At 52.2% G+C, this 17,919-nt stretch overlaps 1 protein-coding gene across 3 annotated transcripts in view; it reads right to left on the reverse strand.

Annotated features, from left to right (window-relative positions):
• Positions 1-17,919, reverse strand: part of EPHB2 (EPH receptor B2) — a 91,202-nt gene that overhangs the window by 38,464 nt on the left and 34,819 nt on the right. For all 3 annotated transcript variants that reach the window (XM_009334111.1, XM_009334110.1, XM_009334112.1), the window contains exons 3-4: positions 10,027-10,182; positions 9,103-9,438 (exon numbers count right to left, since the gene is read on the reverse strand). In XM_009334111.1, the coding sequence (XP_009332386.1) occupies positions 9,103-9,438; positions 10,027-10,182 (492 nt within the window). The remainder of the gene's footprint in view (positions 1-9,102; positions 9,439-10,026; positions 10,183-17,919) is intronic.

The following is a 17,919-nucleotide window of genomic DNA, read 5'->3' on the forward strand; positions in this document are numbered from 1 at the left end:
CATCACGTTTTTTTTCGTGGAAAGAGCATTCCCTGCTCAGCCCTACCAATGCAGCAGCTTCCTGCGCACTGGCCAGTGGCAGTGATGAACATGGACCGGGCCGTGGTGAGACAGGCACAGTGAGGATCTTCCTGCCTGAACCAAGTCAGACAGAGGCTTATCATTTTACACACAGATAGAGGGGACTACTAAATCACAGGGACTACGAGATGGACCAAGGGACAACTGGCCAGCCGGCTGCATTAACCCGATTTGCTACAACCATCTATTATGGTCCACATAAACGCACCACTGAGCAGCATCACCCCCCCCAGTGTATGCTCAGCTGTTCAAGCACTGTGACCCTGAAACTGGCCTCCCGTCTGCAGCCTTGCCTACCTGCCTCCAGCACCTCCACCTGCCCGAGTGCTGGCACTCAGCGCCTCGTGCGCAAACAAGGCAATTAGCACTGTGGGCTGTGTTTGCCAAGTGCAGCAGTAAAGATAAATCACCCCTCCTGAACACATAAGAAAAAGGTGAGCTCCTGAGCCATGCCGTCAGCTCCCAGCGCTCACACACAGCGGGGATTGCGGCACGTTGTGGGGAGAGGGGGAGGCGCTGGTTCACCAGAAGGGACTTTCCACCCCATCCATCACGGATGGGCTTTTGTTTTCTGCCCAAAGTCAGCTCCAGATGCTTTGGAACAGGTTTCTGAAGCCCCAGGCAGGTGTGGGAAAAATTATCCTCAAACTTGTGGAGTAATTTATGCAACAGGGAAGCCTGGGAGTCAGCAGGTGGAGGAGTCCACAGAGCTGGTAGCGGGCGGAGAAGAGCATCTGCTAGGAAAGTTCTAGCAGTGCAGCCCATACCCTGCTCTGCCAACATCCCCCCAGCTGCCCACCGCAGGAGCGGGAAGAGGAGTCCTGAAAAGCCAGCAGCTGGCAAAGCTCCTACCATCTGGGAGCCCTGGCTGCGGATGGTCTCCAGTGGGCAAAGAATGGACTTGGGCATGGCAGGGTCCCTCCTGGGCACTCACCGCCAGCTGCTGCAAGCAGGGAGGATGCAGCAAAGGCAACAGGCTGGGCCACCAAGCGGGAGGAGGAGTTGCAGCAAATGTCAAGCCGCATCAGGTTTTGGTGGCAAGGGCCCTGTGTACGAGGCAGCCAAGGTGAAGGTGGGAGCTGGGGATGAAGGAAAGAGAAGAAGGGAGAGAAGGGCTGCAGAGCCAGGATGGTTATGTGGGATACTACAGATGGTTACGTGGGTCCGTGTGGAGGGTAAGGTCTGGCTGTTAGTGACGGATAAGAGAAGCAGCCATGGGGATGTCAAGGTTTCAGGAGGTTTTGGAGCCTGGGAGCAGGCGAAATTGTCACAGAAACACATCCAGTGAAGCCCCCAAAAGAACAAACCTGAGATTTAAGGGACCTCAGGAATAGTCCTACAGTAGCTCAGCAGAAAAAACTTGCTCTGTCACACAGGCAAACAGGCTTTGCCCTGGCTCCTTCACGTGGAGATGGCTCCACAGCTCAGAAAATTTCTGCTTTTCCACCTAAATGCTATCACCAGCCACTCTGTACCATCTGCTCTTGTCCTTCTGCTTTAATAATTCTTCTCCCTTTCTGGTGCCCCTCCAGCCCAGCACGTCACTACAGACAGCAAATAAATCCCCTTCACCAAGGCTGAACACACAGTGCCTTTTTGGTCTCCTCTCTGTAACATGGGCTCTCTTGTGTTCTGCTCACCTTATCAGCCTTTCTCTCCACCTGCTACCATCACAGTTCAGCTCTCTTGAATGTGGGTAACCAAGTGTGCATGCAATGACTGTACGACGCTCCACCCAAGCTTTCTGCAATGGTGTGAGACTTTGCTATAGCTGGTGAACATACTTCGCTTGATACAGTGCAGTCTTGCAATGTGTTGTTTTTCCACAAAGTTTTATGCTGGAAAGTTGTCCCCTTCCCAAGGTCTGCCACCAGGTCTTCCTCAGCTGCCTTCCATTGTTGAATTTCACCCTGATTTTGTTATTCCACCTCTCAGCGTCTTCCTGGAGGTATCAGAGTCCTCCTCTGTCCTAACAATGTTTGTGTCAGTTTTCTGCACAAGAAATACCCTACCAGAGTTTGAAACATCAAGAAGTATGAGACTATTTCTCATGGACCTAAGTTAGTCACCTCAGTTCAGCCTCATGCTTCCCCATTCCGGTGGTAGTAGTCTCCCATTTAGGCAGTTCCTGGACAGACCTCCAGCTTTACTAGTAGTTTCCCAAATCAAAAATTTTGCTGCTGTCCAGACAGGCAGAGTCTACCGCATTTCCCTAGAAAATCAGTGATCTAATTGGAAAAAAAAGCAAGAACAAGCTACACAGACCCGTGTACAAAGACTTGATGGGCCCTCTGTCTCTTGATGTCTCAAGTCAAGACTGGTTGCCTTTCTGAAAGATGCTTTAGCCAAAGACAGGACTGAATATGAGGATAATTGATATGCAGGCTGATTTAGAACATCTCTTGGCTTGAACCTTTGAAACTTAGTATAAGAAAGAGCAATGGCCATAAATCATAGCTTGGGAGGTTCAGGTTGGACATCGGGAAAAGTTCCCTCACGGGGGGAGGGGGGGGCAGGTCTGGGACAAGTCACTGGAAATGTGGGGAGATCTCTGCCTTTCGGGATTACCAATAATTGTCTACCCAAAGCCATGGCTGTCCTGAGGCAGTGCTAGCAGCAGTCCTGCCGTAGGTGGGAAGTTGGATGAGAGATCCGAGATGCTGGGATGCTACAATCTCCTGTCTTTTACTTTTATACTGGAAGGCAACAAGAAATAGACATTCATAGCTTTTAAGGTGTGGAAAGCTCATTCCAACTCTTCAAGGTGATTTCTGCATACACTTTCTCAGGTTGTTGTTTCACAGACAAGTAATTCCTGACTGCAGCCAGCTCAGGGCAAGGCTGAGAGCAGCACAAGAGAGAACAGGAGATACCATGACTCCCTGCTTGTGTCCAGAGGAGCGCAGGCCACTGCTGTGCATCCTTCTGAAGGAGGAAGCCAGCCAGATCTTCTAATGCAAAATGAAAGTGAGAAGATAAAAGCAAGAGACCATGTGCCCCAGGCAATACAGTTCTCCTCTCTCTGTCTAGCCTGCAGCATAACTAACGTGACAAGCAAACAGCAACCTGAATGGCTGGTGAGAAGTGCTAGTCCCTACCAACCTTATACCTTCACCTTGTCTGCTAGCCTGGCTCCACTCCTCCCTCTCCTCACCCTTCCTCCCCCGACCCCTCCATGCTCCCTGTTGCATTTGGCAGTAAAGCTCATGGGCCATGGCTGCAAGGGATTTTTGGGGGTTGAAGGTGAGGGAAAAATCCTCCCTTCTGGTGCTTTGCACTTCCCAGGATCTGTCTCGCCTGTGCTTCATCACTCATGGCTGAACTCCCCAGCCTTTGCATGAGGTCCAGGCTGGACTCAGTCCAGTCACAGGACATTCACAGCAGAGCAGAGCCATGGCCCACGTGCTTGCTTTGGACCACTGAAACATTCAGCTGTCCTTGAGCTCACAGGCACCTCTGAGTCTTGTCAGGACAGTCCTGTCCAAAAGACACTGCCCGGCTGGGATGCAAGTGCCTGGGCTGTGATAGCCACCGCGAAGCAGAAATTCAAACCCTAATGATGTCTGGCATCAACCTGGTGCACAGGTGTGAGCTGCACATCTAGCCAAAGGACCCATGTCGCGACATACTGCTGTAAAATGCCACCCAGAATAACAATGCAAATAATCATAAAAGTTATCTGGATCCATAGAGAGGGAGAAATTGTGCCAGTAAACTCCGCTGCTGCAGATGCTGCTCCTGATGGGTTTATCAGGAAAGTGTATCGGTTTCCTCTGTCACACACTAGCTGCTATTCACACTGTATTAGCTGTTTAGGGCTCTTTTTGGCTCTGTTCGCAGCCAAGAGCCTCTGACATCAGAGTTAATCCTCTCTTCTTATCCCGTGTGACACAAGAGTCGCTCACAAAAGGGACACATTCCCAAAAATCTGGATGTTCTCTTTCCCCCATCACTGGGAGATCTTGAATTTGTCTCTGGATACTCCGGAGCCCAGGGCTTTTTCCTCCACTCTCAGATCACAGAAGCCACAGTCTTCTATCAAGAGGTGCCCTTCCCATGTGCTGTTTAAGTCATCCCTGCCCAAGGAGCCCTTTCCCTCAGCGACTTTCCCAGGGCACTCAGCCTGCCCGCGGTGCGGATGGAGCCTACAAATCCTCGCAGCCCCAAGACTCCCCACCCTCCCCGATCCTCCCCGAAGAATGGCCACAAATTAGCAAGCAGGGGCTGCGTGTTGTCACCAGCAAGAGGATTGATGCCTGGCGTGGCTTTCAATTCGTCAAGTGTCATTATCCCCAGCACTGGGCCACACTCAACTCCTTGACCCCTGACTTCCCTCCTGCGCCTTCCCTCTTGGGATGCTGGCATGGCTCTCAAACACCCTCTTGGCACAGATCTTTTGTTCTGGCATGGCTGAGAAAAGGCTTTTGGTGGCACCCAGTCTCTGCGCGATGGGCTTGTTTTCCTTGGCCACATCACGGTCCCTTAAGACAGGACTGGCTGTGTCAGATGGCAAGTCCTGGCTCTCCCTCCCTGGAGAGCTGCTGAGCTTTGGGGAGAGGTGCCACTCAGCTGCAGTGGAGGGTGACTTGGGAGATGTACAGCATGGAGCTGGAGGTCAAGAAGAAACCTGCTGAGAAGAGCAGAGAGAAAACACAACCTGGCCTCAGAGGTGACAGAAGATATTTCCTAGGAAGGCAGTGGGGATCATGCAGAGTTTGCTGGAAGGGGTAAATTCAAGTTGGCTGAAGACCGACGGGGAGCAAGGAGGTGGTGGGAAGGGGATGTTTATTCCAAGCTCCTTTTATCTCTATTCTGTTGGTCTTGGTCCTTTCTAGTTTTCTATACTTTGAAATGGGAAGCATCACACCTCCTGTTCTAACAAAACCTGCCCTTCTGGAGGCTAAACACCTTTGGTCTTTTTAGGACACTCACTGCAAGAGAAAGGTCCAGGAAACTGCCTCCAAGCACAGGCTGGTAGGAGGCAACCAACCTCCTCCTAAGAAGAGAGGTGGCCTGTCCCTCGGGGCTCCTCTCTGCACTGTGGTGTCTGGACTGCTGATCGCTTTGTTGGTAGGACTGAAAAGATGACAACGTTACAGTGAAATGCAAAGGGTAAACCTGGACAGTCTAAGGTCAGCATCAACCTGGGTAGTCCAACTAAGACCAACATCAACTTGGCCAATGCAGAACACGAGGCCATGGGTCCAGGAGGAACTGCAGATGATCCAGCCAAGGGTGACCGAGGCAGCCTGGGGCACAGGGCTTATGAGACATGGAGAGAGCTGGGCTGGCTGAGCCTGCTGATGAAGACATTAAGGGCGAATTTAATCACAGCTCAACTGCTTGGAGCTCCATTAAAAGAGGGTGGAAACTCACTCTTCCCAGCAGGGGTAAGTGATGCAACGAGGGGCACAAGCCACAAAGGAGGCTGGAAATTATGAAAAGTATCTTTCCCAAGAGAAAGATATAGTCCTGGGACAGGTTAGCAGGGAGGTGGTGGTTTCCAAGACTCAGCTAGAAAAAGCCACAGCAGATCTACTCTTGGTGATGGTCCTGCAGCAAGCAGGAGGATGAATCAGAGACCCTAGATGTCCCTTCCACAAGCCCTGATGGGATCCTATGGCACAAATCAGGCATGGCAGCATGATTTTGACAAGTAGCTCTTGTCAAACTGTTTTTTCCTGAACTCAGGAGTTCAGCAGAGTGCACAGACTTAAAGTTCGTGAGACACTGGGCTCAGCACGAGCATCACCTGCCACACATGAAATCAGTTTTAAACAAGGCCGGCACTCAATGGGGACTCACACTGTGTCCAGCACAGCGGAGGCAGCACCTCTCCTTAAAATTATTAGAGATATGGGAGACAATATAAAAACATCGCTGGCAATTCATTCATAAAGTGTCCAAAATATCAGTGTTAGGAATGACAACTTCTGTGCAGAGCAATGATCATGGCTTGATGGCTGAGCCCATGAAAACAATATTAAGGTTGTGCTTGGGTCTGGAAACCAAAATGCAGGACTTGCTTGCAGAATGGGAGACTGCATCGACGGAAGCAGCGTCTGAAGGGACCAAGACAGAAGCCACCAGGGAGGTAAGAGCTGCCCGCAGGGCTGAGTGAGGTAGCACTTTACACTTCAATGTGTAAAGAGAACAGCGAGACCAGCAAGGAAAGCAGTTTCTCTGCAGTAGAGCTGCTACTAGGTACAATATCTAGTTCAAAAGATTATGGTGAAGGATATGGAAGTTTCCACAAAGAGCTGCAGGAAGATCCACAGTCTGGAAAGCAACCTCATAGCAAGAAAGGATGATTCATCTTGGTCTAATTACCTCTTATTTTTCCTTGAAAGAAGCTACCTGACGCCTGTATCTACATGAAGAGAAATGTCCTACCACCACAACACAACAGCAAAATAAGTTATGTTGATGTAAAGGCCAACATTAGTGAAATCCAGACCTCGCTGGAGAGGGGTACAACAGTAATGACCACAGCCATCTTTCTCTGGGAGAACAAGAAGGTGAATTGTGTGTCACCTTCTTTGATCTCAAGTTTCCCTTTTGGGGTGATGGTCACCATACCATCACACCCCCCAGTGCCACTCCTCCGGCCACAGTCAATACCTCCCCTCTGGCTGCTCTACAGGGATCGTTTTCTTACTCTCTCACAGCAGCTTTTTCCTGGAATGCTGAAGAACTTATGATACCTAAAGGTTAAATATGCTGCTGGTGACATGGCACCTCTCCTCAGTCCTGAAAGCACCAAGCACAGGTGGTCCCCCAACAATGGTCCATTTATCCCTGGGTGAACCAGGACGATTTTGCCTTGCTTTCTTCAGGGCTGGGAGGTCCCTGAAGGCCAGCGTAGTGGGTGCTTTGCAGGGAGGCCATCATCCAGCTGTGGCAGGAGCACAGCCCCATCATGTATTCGGTCCTCTGCTCTGCCTGAGATGGAGACCCAGCTGGCTGCTCAACCCAGAGCAAAGGCAGAGGGAGGCTGTAATCCCTGCTTCCCCAGGCTCATCCCTCCCCTCCCACTGCACGCTCTCCTCTCCCCTCAACACCCTCCGTTCTCCTGTCCCAGCTCTGCCTTTGTGTCTGCAGCTTCTGTTACCAACTGCTAATGATCTACATCAAGGCTGCCAGGCGGTGCTGAGTGTAAGCAGAAGAATTCAGAGCCTCTAATTACAGAGGAATTAGCAAGCAGACAGTTACTGTTTAGTGCTAATGAATAGATACATTAAGAGAGACATCACACAGGCTGAGAAGTGTGAGCCCTGATAATAAAGGAGTGTCAAACAAGGAAAACACAAAGAGGAGGATACAGGGGACTGAAAAGGATTTGCCTGCAACTCAGCTCTCTGGTTTTGCTAGGGTGGAAGTAGCCACAGGCAGTATATGAAGGTTACAAGCACACCATATAACTGCAAAGTGCAAAAATCTGAGCATTAACTAACTCGTCTATAGCGCGGGACCACGCTGGGGGTGTGCAGAGCCCTTCCCAGCCCCAGGTAGCATCACACCCACCCCATCTTCATCAGCCATCTCTGTAAAGGAAGCTGCAACAGGTCACCGTCCCAGACCAGTTCCTCTCTCCTCATCAGGTGCGGACGTGTTCTTGCTTGCAGTCAAACCACGGTTCAACGCTGTGCTAAATCTGCCTTCAGGGCTTCTGATACTGAATTGAAAACACCGTGACCCCGCGGCTCCCAAGCTAACTTAAGATCAGAGGTCAGTCTGCCAGTTCGTGTGTGACCAAGATATTTTTGCAGGTTACCTCTGTCTTGGTGCTCTGCGTGCCCAGCCAAGTGATGCCCATCTGCACCGCTGCCGCTTTACCCCTCACCAAACACCTCCTGTCCCCTGCAGCCAGCACACACCACGGTCTCCAGGCGATTCAGTGGAAATGCAATCATCCACGACTGCCAAATTCAGTCTTGAAGGTCACGTGGTGTCCAGGGCAGCCTGGTTCATGTTCACACTCCCCACACACTTGCTGCAGCGCTCAGAGGGACCACAGAAACTCGCTTGCTTCCACGCATGCTTGTACCTTATTGGCATGCTTCCACCGTGCAATCGGTTTAAGCAAAGACCCAGCCCCAGTCTGTGCTCCAGCTCCAGATGGCTTCCAGGTGGGCTGGGGAGAGCAGCCCCCGACCAGCAGCTCTGCGGGGCATCCTGCCACCAGCACAGCTGCTGCCTGGGGGCTGCTGGTGAATCTCCCAGGAGCAGCACTACCAGCCACCCTGACACATCCCTTCCCCAGCAAAACCACCCTGCACAGGGGGAGCGTAGCAAACCCCCAGGCCAGCACAGAGCTCGAGAGCCCAAATGAAACCCTTCCAGCTCTGCTGCTTGGTCTTCTTCACCAAGGTGACTCTGCAGTGGCACAGGACCTGGAGCAGATTTCCAGATGGTCATCCCATATATCTGTGCAGCTTTCCTTTGCTTTCATGGCCTGTCCTGGCTTTCTCTGCAGTCAGAGCAGAGGTTGCAGCTTGTGTTAAAATGCTGGAGCTAATCTTACCTTTCCTCCTCAGGAACCAGGAGCAGTAGCAGGCACTGCAGCAAGGCTGCCAGCAGCAGTGAGCACTGCTGCTGTGTCTGCAACACACCGACGGTGCATGCAGCTGATGCTCCAAGGTAACAACCTCAGAAACAGTTAAGCGCCCAGCACCAGAGAGGGATGCTGAGACACCAGGGGACCATGACATGAGCTGTTCTGCTGCAGTGATGGGGAGAGCAGGTCTGCCTTGGGGCACACTCCAGCTTTTCACTGAAATAAGGGATATTTTTCACACCCGAGGCTTGGGATTCATCCAGGAATTGCCAGGCCCATGCACTTTGGTTATCACCAATGTTACAGAGCAAGCGACACCATGCCACATCTCACCCCACCTCTTCTCCCCTTCAAGCCCTGCTCACCCCACAGGGTTTCAGCCAGCACCTCTTGACCAGGAGATCTTTGCCCACCACCTCCCTTTCCTGGAGAGGTCTGCTGAGAGACACAGGTCAGCATCTTACCAGCTTGGTTGGTGGTGATGTTCACTGATGCAAACTGCGGGGAGAAGGGGCTCTGGTCGGTGACGCCGTTCACTGCCTGGATCTCAAAGGTGTACTGGGTGTGGGCCAGCAGATCACTGATGTAGATGCGGGGCTCCGTCAGGCCCAGCTGGCGGGGGGCAAACTGCACGTTGTCCCCGCAGCGCGTGCACGCCCCGCGGCCAGAGCCACAGCTCTTGCAGATGATGTTGTACACCAGGTCCTCCCGGCCCCCCGAGTCCCGCGGTGGGGTCCACTCCAGCATCAGAGAGGTCTCATTCACACTGGAGATGACGGCCTGGGGGGCAGATGGGATGGCTGTAAAGGGAATAGACAGAAAGGTGTAAGAGCCAGAGCCCTGCTCATCGCTACAGGACCAGCTGCACCCCATCCTTTTCCCCATCCCTGGACAGGACTCTGCAGCAGGCACATGCTGAGCCGGGTGCTTCTCTTGGTGTCAGGGATGTGCGGAGCAAGCTGGACAGCCAAAGGCAGGAGCAGGAACAAAACCTGTTCTCTTAACCCAGGCTCATTTGATTACGTGGCATCTCTGGCAAAATTCACCAGTTATTTCTTGTAGCGTTTCTGATTCCTGGCCTTTGCATTAATGTCCTGCGTGCCAACACACAGGTCTTCTCGTCCAGGTACAGCCCCAGAGTGAAGTCATCCCACTGCCTAGAACAGCACAGAGCAACCTGAATTTCTGTCCTCTTTGCACGTGCAATGCTTGCAAGCATAGACTGGCCCAGGGTAAGAAAGACCCACGCCTGCAAGGATGAGGTGCTCTGAGCCCCCTGGCTTCCTCCAAAATCCCACTGAGACAGATGCCTAAGCATCCCTTGGTGCTCTGGTGTCTCCCTTCCCAGCCACACGCGGTCCCTCCCCAGTTACCCAGAGCCCACATACTGGTGCACGGCATGTCGACAGGATCGGCATCTGCCCGGTAATATCCGTTTCGGCACACGCAGTTAGTGGCCCCTTCCGAAGTCGTCCGGCTGTTAATCGGGCAGTGGACACATCCTTCATCCCCTTGGCTGGCCTTGAACGTCCCCGATGGGCAGCCTGGAAGAGAACCAAGAGCAGTGGTAAGTGGCGAGGACAGGGGCTGGCGGGGATGCCTGGAGCCTGGCAGTGCTGCCAGAAAACACCCTTCGGGGCTTTGCAGAGTACGAAGCCAAAACCTGACAATTTGAAGTAAACACAGTGGAGAAGGAGCAGCTGGTTTGAAGGCTCTGAGGAGGAGGCAGGCGCTGCTGCTCACACTGCCTGTAGAGATGGGGTCCCCATGCAGACATCTCTCCCGCCTGGTCCCCAACCACGAGCGCGGAACAGGGTCCACTCAGGGATTCTTACAAATGCAAAGGGGATTTTTAGTCACCGTCACATAAGAAGATGAGAGCGGCTGTGCCAAGTCAGACCAAAGGTCCCCATGGTCACCAGAATCCTCTCCCCAACAGTGGCCGCCCAAGGAGTGGGGCACACGCATTGCCCACAACACTTTCCCACCCTCCAACAATTTATAGCTCAGGGACTTTCTAAGAGGCAGGCTCTTTGCATTTAACATCCCTTGTGGGATGTTTCTTCCACTAAGTTACTCAGTCATTTTTGTATTCCATGCAAACATTTTGCACCCATTTTATCCTGCAGCACAGAGCCCCATGGTGTAATTCTGCGCTGCGTGAACAAACTGCTGCCCTCTGCTATGAAGTTGCCAGCTGCCATTTCATTTGATGCAATCTCACACTTGCATTGGCAATGAACACTCAATCTCCATCCACCTTCTCCATGACCCTGGGGGTTACACAAATCTCCATCATGCCCCAAGCAAGTTGCACAACAACATTCACTATTTTATTCTCTACTCTTTTCTCATAATTAGCCATGTCCAAATTATTTTTTAACCACCAATGTACCAACTGGACGACCTATTATAGCCCCAAGGTCTCATTCCTGAGAGACAGCGGCCAACTCACAGCCTACCTCTGTGCATGTGTGTGTGAAGTTGGGGTTTTTTTCTCCCATTTGCATCATCTCATGTCTATTGAATTCCAATTGCCTTCTCATTCCCCAGTCATGCCATCTCATAAGGTCCTTTTGCAACTCTCCACAGCCAGGCCTTGTCTTCCCTACTCAGTATCATAAGCAAATTGTCACTTCTGCCACGACCAGCAGCAGCGTGCCGGGGTCTACCTCCACAGGGGCTCAGACCTCAAAGCCACTCACAGATGAAGAAGTTGCTCTGTTAGCAACAGCTGCTCAAAAAAGATGCGTGTTCAGCCAGGCAGGGTGGGCGAGGGTGGCACGGGGGTGCACGGTGCCTACAGCAGATGGGTGGTGAAGGCTGGACCACAGTGTGAAATACAGTATTAACAGATACGGCACAGGTGGCTAAAAATATCACTGCAAAGCTTTAAACACCAGAGAGTCCTTTCCAAGTCAGGGGATCACCAATGCCAAAGCAAAGGCTTGGCTATAAGCATTTATCGGCATGGCTCTCGCTGATTACTCTTGGTTGCGACTTTCCGCTGCTGTTAATTTCTGGTGCAGCACAAAGAGCCTGGGGGGTGCAGGTGGTTTCTGCACTGAAACGAGTTAAACAAACTTCTACTTCAGTTCGCTGCCAAGGCTTTCAGGAATGAGGCAGATCAGAAAAACAGCCTGGGAAAAACATACGCTCAGGGTTGCTGTAAGCAAGAGCTATTACTGAGAAGTATCTATTTTTTTCTTTGGAAAAAAAAGAGAGTTTTCAGTTTTCATCTCCCTTCCTTCAAAATTACCTTGAGTTTCCAATGAGAAAAGCTCTACAGAAAAATACCATGCAAAGTCCCTCCTGCCTCCTACAGTCAAAGGATCTGTTGAAAAACTAGCTTCTCCTCATTTTCCTGGATCTTTCCACCCTCGCTGTCCCCTATCCCCCACGTGTTTGACTCCATTTCTGACCCTATTCCCAGCATGTCCCTCAGTACAAACCCACCTCAGAGGGTGTTAAGCTGTTGGGAGAGTTGATGCCTGCGTAGTTCTCCATTATAAAGAAGTGATGGTGGCTCTGTAGCTGAAATGATAACAGGGTCCCCGTACTAATACCAATTTTTGAAACACGGTAAGACCAACACACAAAATTGCTCTAGTCTGACATCCAGGGTGAAATATAGGGTCATTTGATCAAAGACGTTTTGAGACATGGGCCTCTTTCACCTTCCTGAGGCTTATTCTAAAAATAACAACCTTCCTATAAGGCTGCTTCTGCATCAAGAGAGAGATACATCAAAAAAATGCCTACACTGCTGAGATTTAGCGACTGGCCCCAAGAGACAAAAAACATTCCCCAGGTTTGGCCCGGCACAGACTACCGGCCACAATTAATACTTCCGTGAGCGCTGTTCTTACAGCGGGGCAAAAATTGGGGGCTGAAAGATTGTTCACCAAAAATACCAAGCTGGGATGCTAAAACTCTTTGCACGTGCCATCAAAACACGGCCAGAAATTTTGGCAACTTTATTCCTCCCCGGGAGGTCCCACACACCGACATGGGATAAAATAATCCTGGAGAATCAGAACTTCTCCAAAGATAAATGTTCTGAAATCATGCTGAAAGACAGGAAAATCACTGAAATTTGATGCAAAGTCCTTTTTTATTTTTTTTGTCTCAAGTAATGACAACCTCCAGAAGTAAAATAAACGAACATCATGTTCAAAACTGTTTTGTTCCCTCCAGGTCTTCCTCTGGGTGAGAAAACAGCTTTTAATTTGGAATCCACCCAATTTCTTGTTTCCAGGGTAAACAGCAAATCAAAACTGAAATCTTCACACAGAGGCTAAGCCCCCTCCTGTTCAACCAGCGTGGATGTTCTCACCACTTGCTGGAAGACACGAGGACCCAGTTTTCTGCCCCGGGTGGTGACAGCAGCTTTGGGACATGCTGCTTCCCCTTAGGCTTGCAACAAGGGCAGGGGCAGAGCATCCCTAGAAACTCCTGCTTGGAAAGAGGGAATTGAAACAGTGAAAGCACAGAAATTTCTACTTTTTCAGAGCATCCTTCATTCCAGGAGGGCGATTACCATGACAGCGGCTCTGGCCCCATCACTGAAGCAGGGGCGGCTTGCAGCTTCCCACGTGGTGGGTTCCCGCATCTCCAGCACCAATCGGAGGATGCTAATAGAGGTTCACAGGAAACATATGGACCTTTACTTGCCTCACCGCTGCACATAGGCATGGATGGCTGCCTCGCTAGGGTACGGCTCGGAGACAGCAGCGGGTTTGCTAAGAGTACTGTCTGTAGCTCTCTCAAACAAGATTGGGAATGCCTGAGCAGCACCGGGTGTCCTTGTTTCCCATCCACCCATTCCCAGGGCACGGAAAGGTGGTCGTGCCTGGGAAGGCACGTGTTTTGGGAAGGGAACGCCATGGAGAAGGACCCATGAGGGGTCCTGCCCTCCCCTGCAGGAGGACCATGCCGGGGATCTGGGAGGGAAGGCCACTTCTGCAGCATCTGCTGCTGGAGGCAGCACTGGCATGAGGTTTCCAGCCTGTAGCGCTGCCTGCCCTGGGGCAGCTCGGCGGAGAAAGGCATGCCATGGCTCAGCCTGAAGGAAAAGCTTTGGCCAAATGTGCAGGAGGGGCCTCAGAGGGGTTCCCTGTTTGCTGGCCCCGTGTCCCACTGCCTTTCTCTAACCAACTTTTTAATTAATCCAGTGTGAGCTGAGCAGGCTCCAAACAGGCTCCTCTGCATCAAAAACTGCCCTGGCCTTCAGAGCCCACCCCAGACCATTTCTGCAAACAGCTCAGAGCAAACAGCTTTCTCTTGCAATAAAAGTTTCCAAAATAGCACCTTCAGTCCGTGCTAATGGCTCTGAGGAAGGGTCCTCCTTGGCTCCCTTTGCTTGGCTTTGTTCCTCCTGGCAGCAAGTCTCCTTCCACTCAAGCAAGGCATTTTTAACGGCTGATGGAAAACAGGCAGCCCCAGCTCTGTCAGTCAGGATCCGCCAAGAGTCTTAAATCCCCAGCCTTATCTCCCAGCTGCCTCTCTTCTCCCTCTGGGGCCGGCGGCAGGGGGCAGGCAGGCTGGCTCTGCAGCCCGACATCGTCAGCATCCCTGGTGCTGCAGGACCTTGGAGCTGGTCACCTTGGCTGCATCCTGCCTCTCGCCCTCCCCTGTACTTTTGGGAGCCCTCTCCCATGGCCCTCCCCACTCCCGCTGGCATCCTAATCACCCCGCAAACCCTAAGCAAGCCTCTGGCTCCTTTGGCCACGCACCATGCAACTGCCCCCACACCGACCCCATGCCGAACAGGTGCCAGCGATTTGCTCTTATGGAGTACAAAGAAAATAATGTCCTGGGCCATGCCAGGAGGAGAGTGGCCAGCACATCGAGGGAGGTGTTCTCCCCTGCCAGGCACTGGGGATGCTGCCGCAGCTAGTTTGGGGTTGCCCAGTTCAAGGGCAATATGGAGAAACAGAAGAGTCCAGTGGAGGGTCACCAAGATGGCCAGCCCTGGGGCACAGGGCATACGAGGAGAGGTGGAAAGAGCTGGGATGGGTTAACTGGGGTAAGGGGGGATCTAACTGCAGCTGCAGCTATTTGGGGGCAGATGCAAAGAAGACAGACCCAAACACCTCTCAGGGTGCCAGACTCTGTTACAAGGGACAAGGACCACAAGTTCAGACTGGACATTAGGAAAAGCTCCTTCTCCAAAGGATGGTGCAGCCCTGGGACAGGTCACAGTGGATCTCCTTCCTTGGAGGAGATTCAGCTAAACACCGTGGCTGCCTTGAGCTAATGCTGGTGGCAGCCCCACTGCAAGTGGGAGGCTAGACCCCAGACTCCAAACCCTCCTCCACCAGCACTTCTAGGTCTCTACTGCTCGTGGTATGTGTGTGGGTATTTATGATGTTGTCCTGTGCAGAAGATTATTATGTCCAACCAGCTCTGAATTTACCTCTTTTTCCTTTCATCAACCTTGCCCTTCTTCTTGCAAGATGAAGTGGGTGTTGTAATGACATTGTCACTTTTTCCCATACTCTTCCCCATTCTGCCACTTGTGCCTTGGCCCTTGCTTTTAGTTCTGCATGGAAATGGGTCTCACTTTATCTCACCTGCCAAAGTTGCTCATTCTCTGCTTGTTCCTGTCCCCAGACCCTCACACGATGGTGTTTGTCACCTTAGCAAAAGGCTGGCCTCTGGACAACCCAAAGGAGCAATGCTGCGCATTGCCTTTGGATCTGCTTACACTTCTGCCATTGGCCTCTCCAGCCTGGACATTTTAGTGCTGGAGGGAAGAGGACTCAATCCTGCCTTGCAGGGCTGCAGTGCAGGAGGCAGGTGGTAACACCCAAGCCCCTTGGACTTGGCATTGGAGTTGGCTGCTAGCTCTGAAAGAGAGAGGAACTTGGACCTCTAGATGCCAGCTCTCTGCACTCATCCTTCCTGGGGCCGCACAGGTCCTCCAGTTTCCCTCCTGATAAATTTAATTAGCAGCCTACACTGTTACCTCATACTTGAGATAAGCAATTAATCCCATTGCCAGGTGCTGTCACTGCCAACAACTCTGACAGCATTTGGAGAGCAGAGGATAGAAATACAGAAGGGAAAACAGGGCTAAATGAGATTAACTGAAGGGGAACGTGGTGCTCAGCCGACTTCTGTGATGTGGATTAAGGAGTTGTCAATAAAGGAAGAAGTCACAATGCAAATGTTCCTGTTTAACCCCATCATTCTCCACAGGACAGAAATAGAAGCAGACGGCACAGGCCTGCAAAAGCATCCTCCCGTTGCTAGCGGCTTTTAGACAGGTCCCCATGTCATTGACTGGACAAGCATCCTGCACCTCACCAGCAACTCAGGGAGATCAGCTGGGTCACATCATCTCCCCAGCACACAGGCACTGCTGCTCTGGCCTCACAGCTGGAGGTGCCAGGACTCCAAAACCCACATCCCCTACAACAGTGCTCCCCAGAGATGCCCCCAAGCCACCTCATCTGCCTCCCAGCTTCAGCCCAGGGCTCCTTCAGACACAATCCCCTTGGAAGTGCACCTGGTAAGGACTTCCACACTGCACCCTGCCTGTCTGCAGCTCACCACCGGCTACTTACTTTAAGAGGTTATGTCTTATTCTCACCATCATCCACCCTTTCACTTGGTCCACGGGCAGGCGCAGAGGGGCAGCACTGGGTCAGCGTGGGGCTGTGAGAGGACCTTAGTACTGGGGTGTCACAGAGGTTTCGAGAGGACCAGGCAGGGCAGAGTGATGCCCTGTTTTGGGAGCTCCCCAAAAGAGCACGCTGGAAAGTCCTGCAAGGGACAAATAATCCCTGACCTTCTAGCCAGGCTGTCCTCAGCCCAGTCCAAACAAGCTCCAAAGACCAGGAAAACTGCATGGGCCAGGGATTCAGCCTTTTGGACACCGTGGGACAAACCGACGTCATCACACACCAACTGTGCAGCACAGCCTGGGCCAGAGCCAGGCAGTTACAGTCCCCTGTTCTCCCACAAGAGCATCACCAGCCTGCTAGCCAGGACAACCTGAGGCAGAGAGCACCCTCATCCAAACCCTCGCAGCTCTCTCCCAGTGCCCATGCACCAGCAGCAGGGCTGAGCCCTCGCCTGGGAGAGGCTTCATGCCGGGGGCTTGCCAGCAAATCCCTCCTGCAGCTTCTACGGGGTTCGCAAGGTCATCTCCCCGCTAGCACAGCTCAGAAGTTCAAGCATCTGGCGAGACCGCCGCACCTGTGGGTACGCACACCTGCAAGCTCCCCCGCCGACCTGCTCTGGGCGGCACATCCATCAGCGGTGACGGGAATTGGCTGTCAGGGAGAAACGCCTGGAATTTCTTCCCTGCCGGGTCAGCCTGATTCAGCCTCCCCAACCCATCACGGGGGCTCTTAAAGAGAAATGGAAAGCTTTCGGTCCCTGCCTGAGCATGGGGGACTGGGGTGCTGCCAACATCCTCAGAGTATGGATGGCGAGGACCATAATCCAGCATTTCTCCTGCCACAGCTGTTCGGCGGACACCTGAGGGGAAAGGAATTCCCTATCCAAAGGAGACACGGAGCTGTATGTTCATCACGCTGCTGTAGATCACAGGTGACTGCAGCCCCAAAGGCATGGTTCACAGCTCACTTCCAGAGGCCAGTGTCCCTGGGTGAAGCCGAAACCAGATGGCGAGTTTACGGGTCAGGAGCACAGCTCTGGTGGCAGCAGATGCTTTGGCCCTCCTTGCTCCCGCAGACACCCGAAGAGCACTCGAGGATGCAGCTCCAAGACCAAGCTCAGCAGCCAGCGGTGCTCTCCTGAAGCATGACATCCACCCCCTGGGGATGTTGGGTGCTGCCGGTCTAGGAGCAATCCCAGTCCCAGCACACGGGGTGATCAGGACACTGCCAGCACCTGCGCAGTTTCAACCCCGAAACTTTGTCTTGGCTGCTTGGCATGTGCATAAGGACCTAGAGCTTCAGGTGCTGGAAAACGGCCTTGCCCCAAGAGCCCTGGGGCGACTTGCATGTAGCGATGCCAGCCTACGCCAGACGAGGTGCCGAGCCATGAGGTTATTTCTGTGGAGTGACGTGGTAGCAGATACACCAAATGTCACGCTCGCGTTACTCAGCCTCTCATTTTCTTCTGGTGCAGAGGATGGACTGATGTGTTTTCCAGCCTCTGACTGCAAGGCTGCACGTTTTTTTTGTTTTTACTTTAGATTCCTTACAATATAGTAATTTATTTTATTTTGATATTTTTAAAAATGTTTTTCAGGCAAGCAGCATGTCCTTTTTCAATAGATGTAAACACTGCAGCGCTGCATACTG

Source organism: Pygoscelis adeliae, unplaced genomic scaffold (assembly GCF_000699105.1).
Source record: "Pygoscelis adeliae isolate BGI_AS28 unplaced genomic scaffold, ASM69910v1 Scaffold291, whole genome shotgun sequence".
In the NCBI taxonomy this organism is placed as follows: Eukaryota; Metazoa; Chordata; class Aves; order Sphenisciformes; family Spheniscidae; genus Pygoscelis; species Pygoscelis adeliae.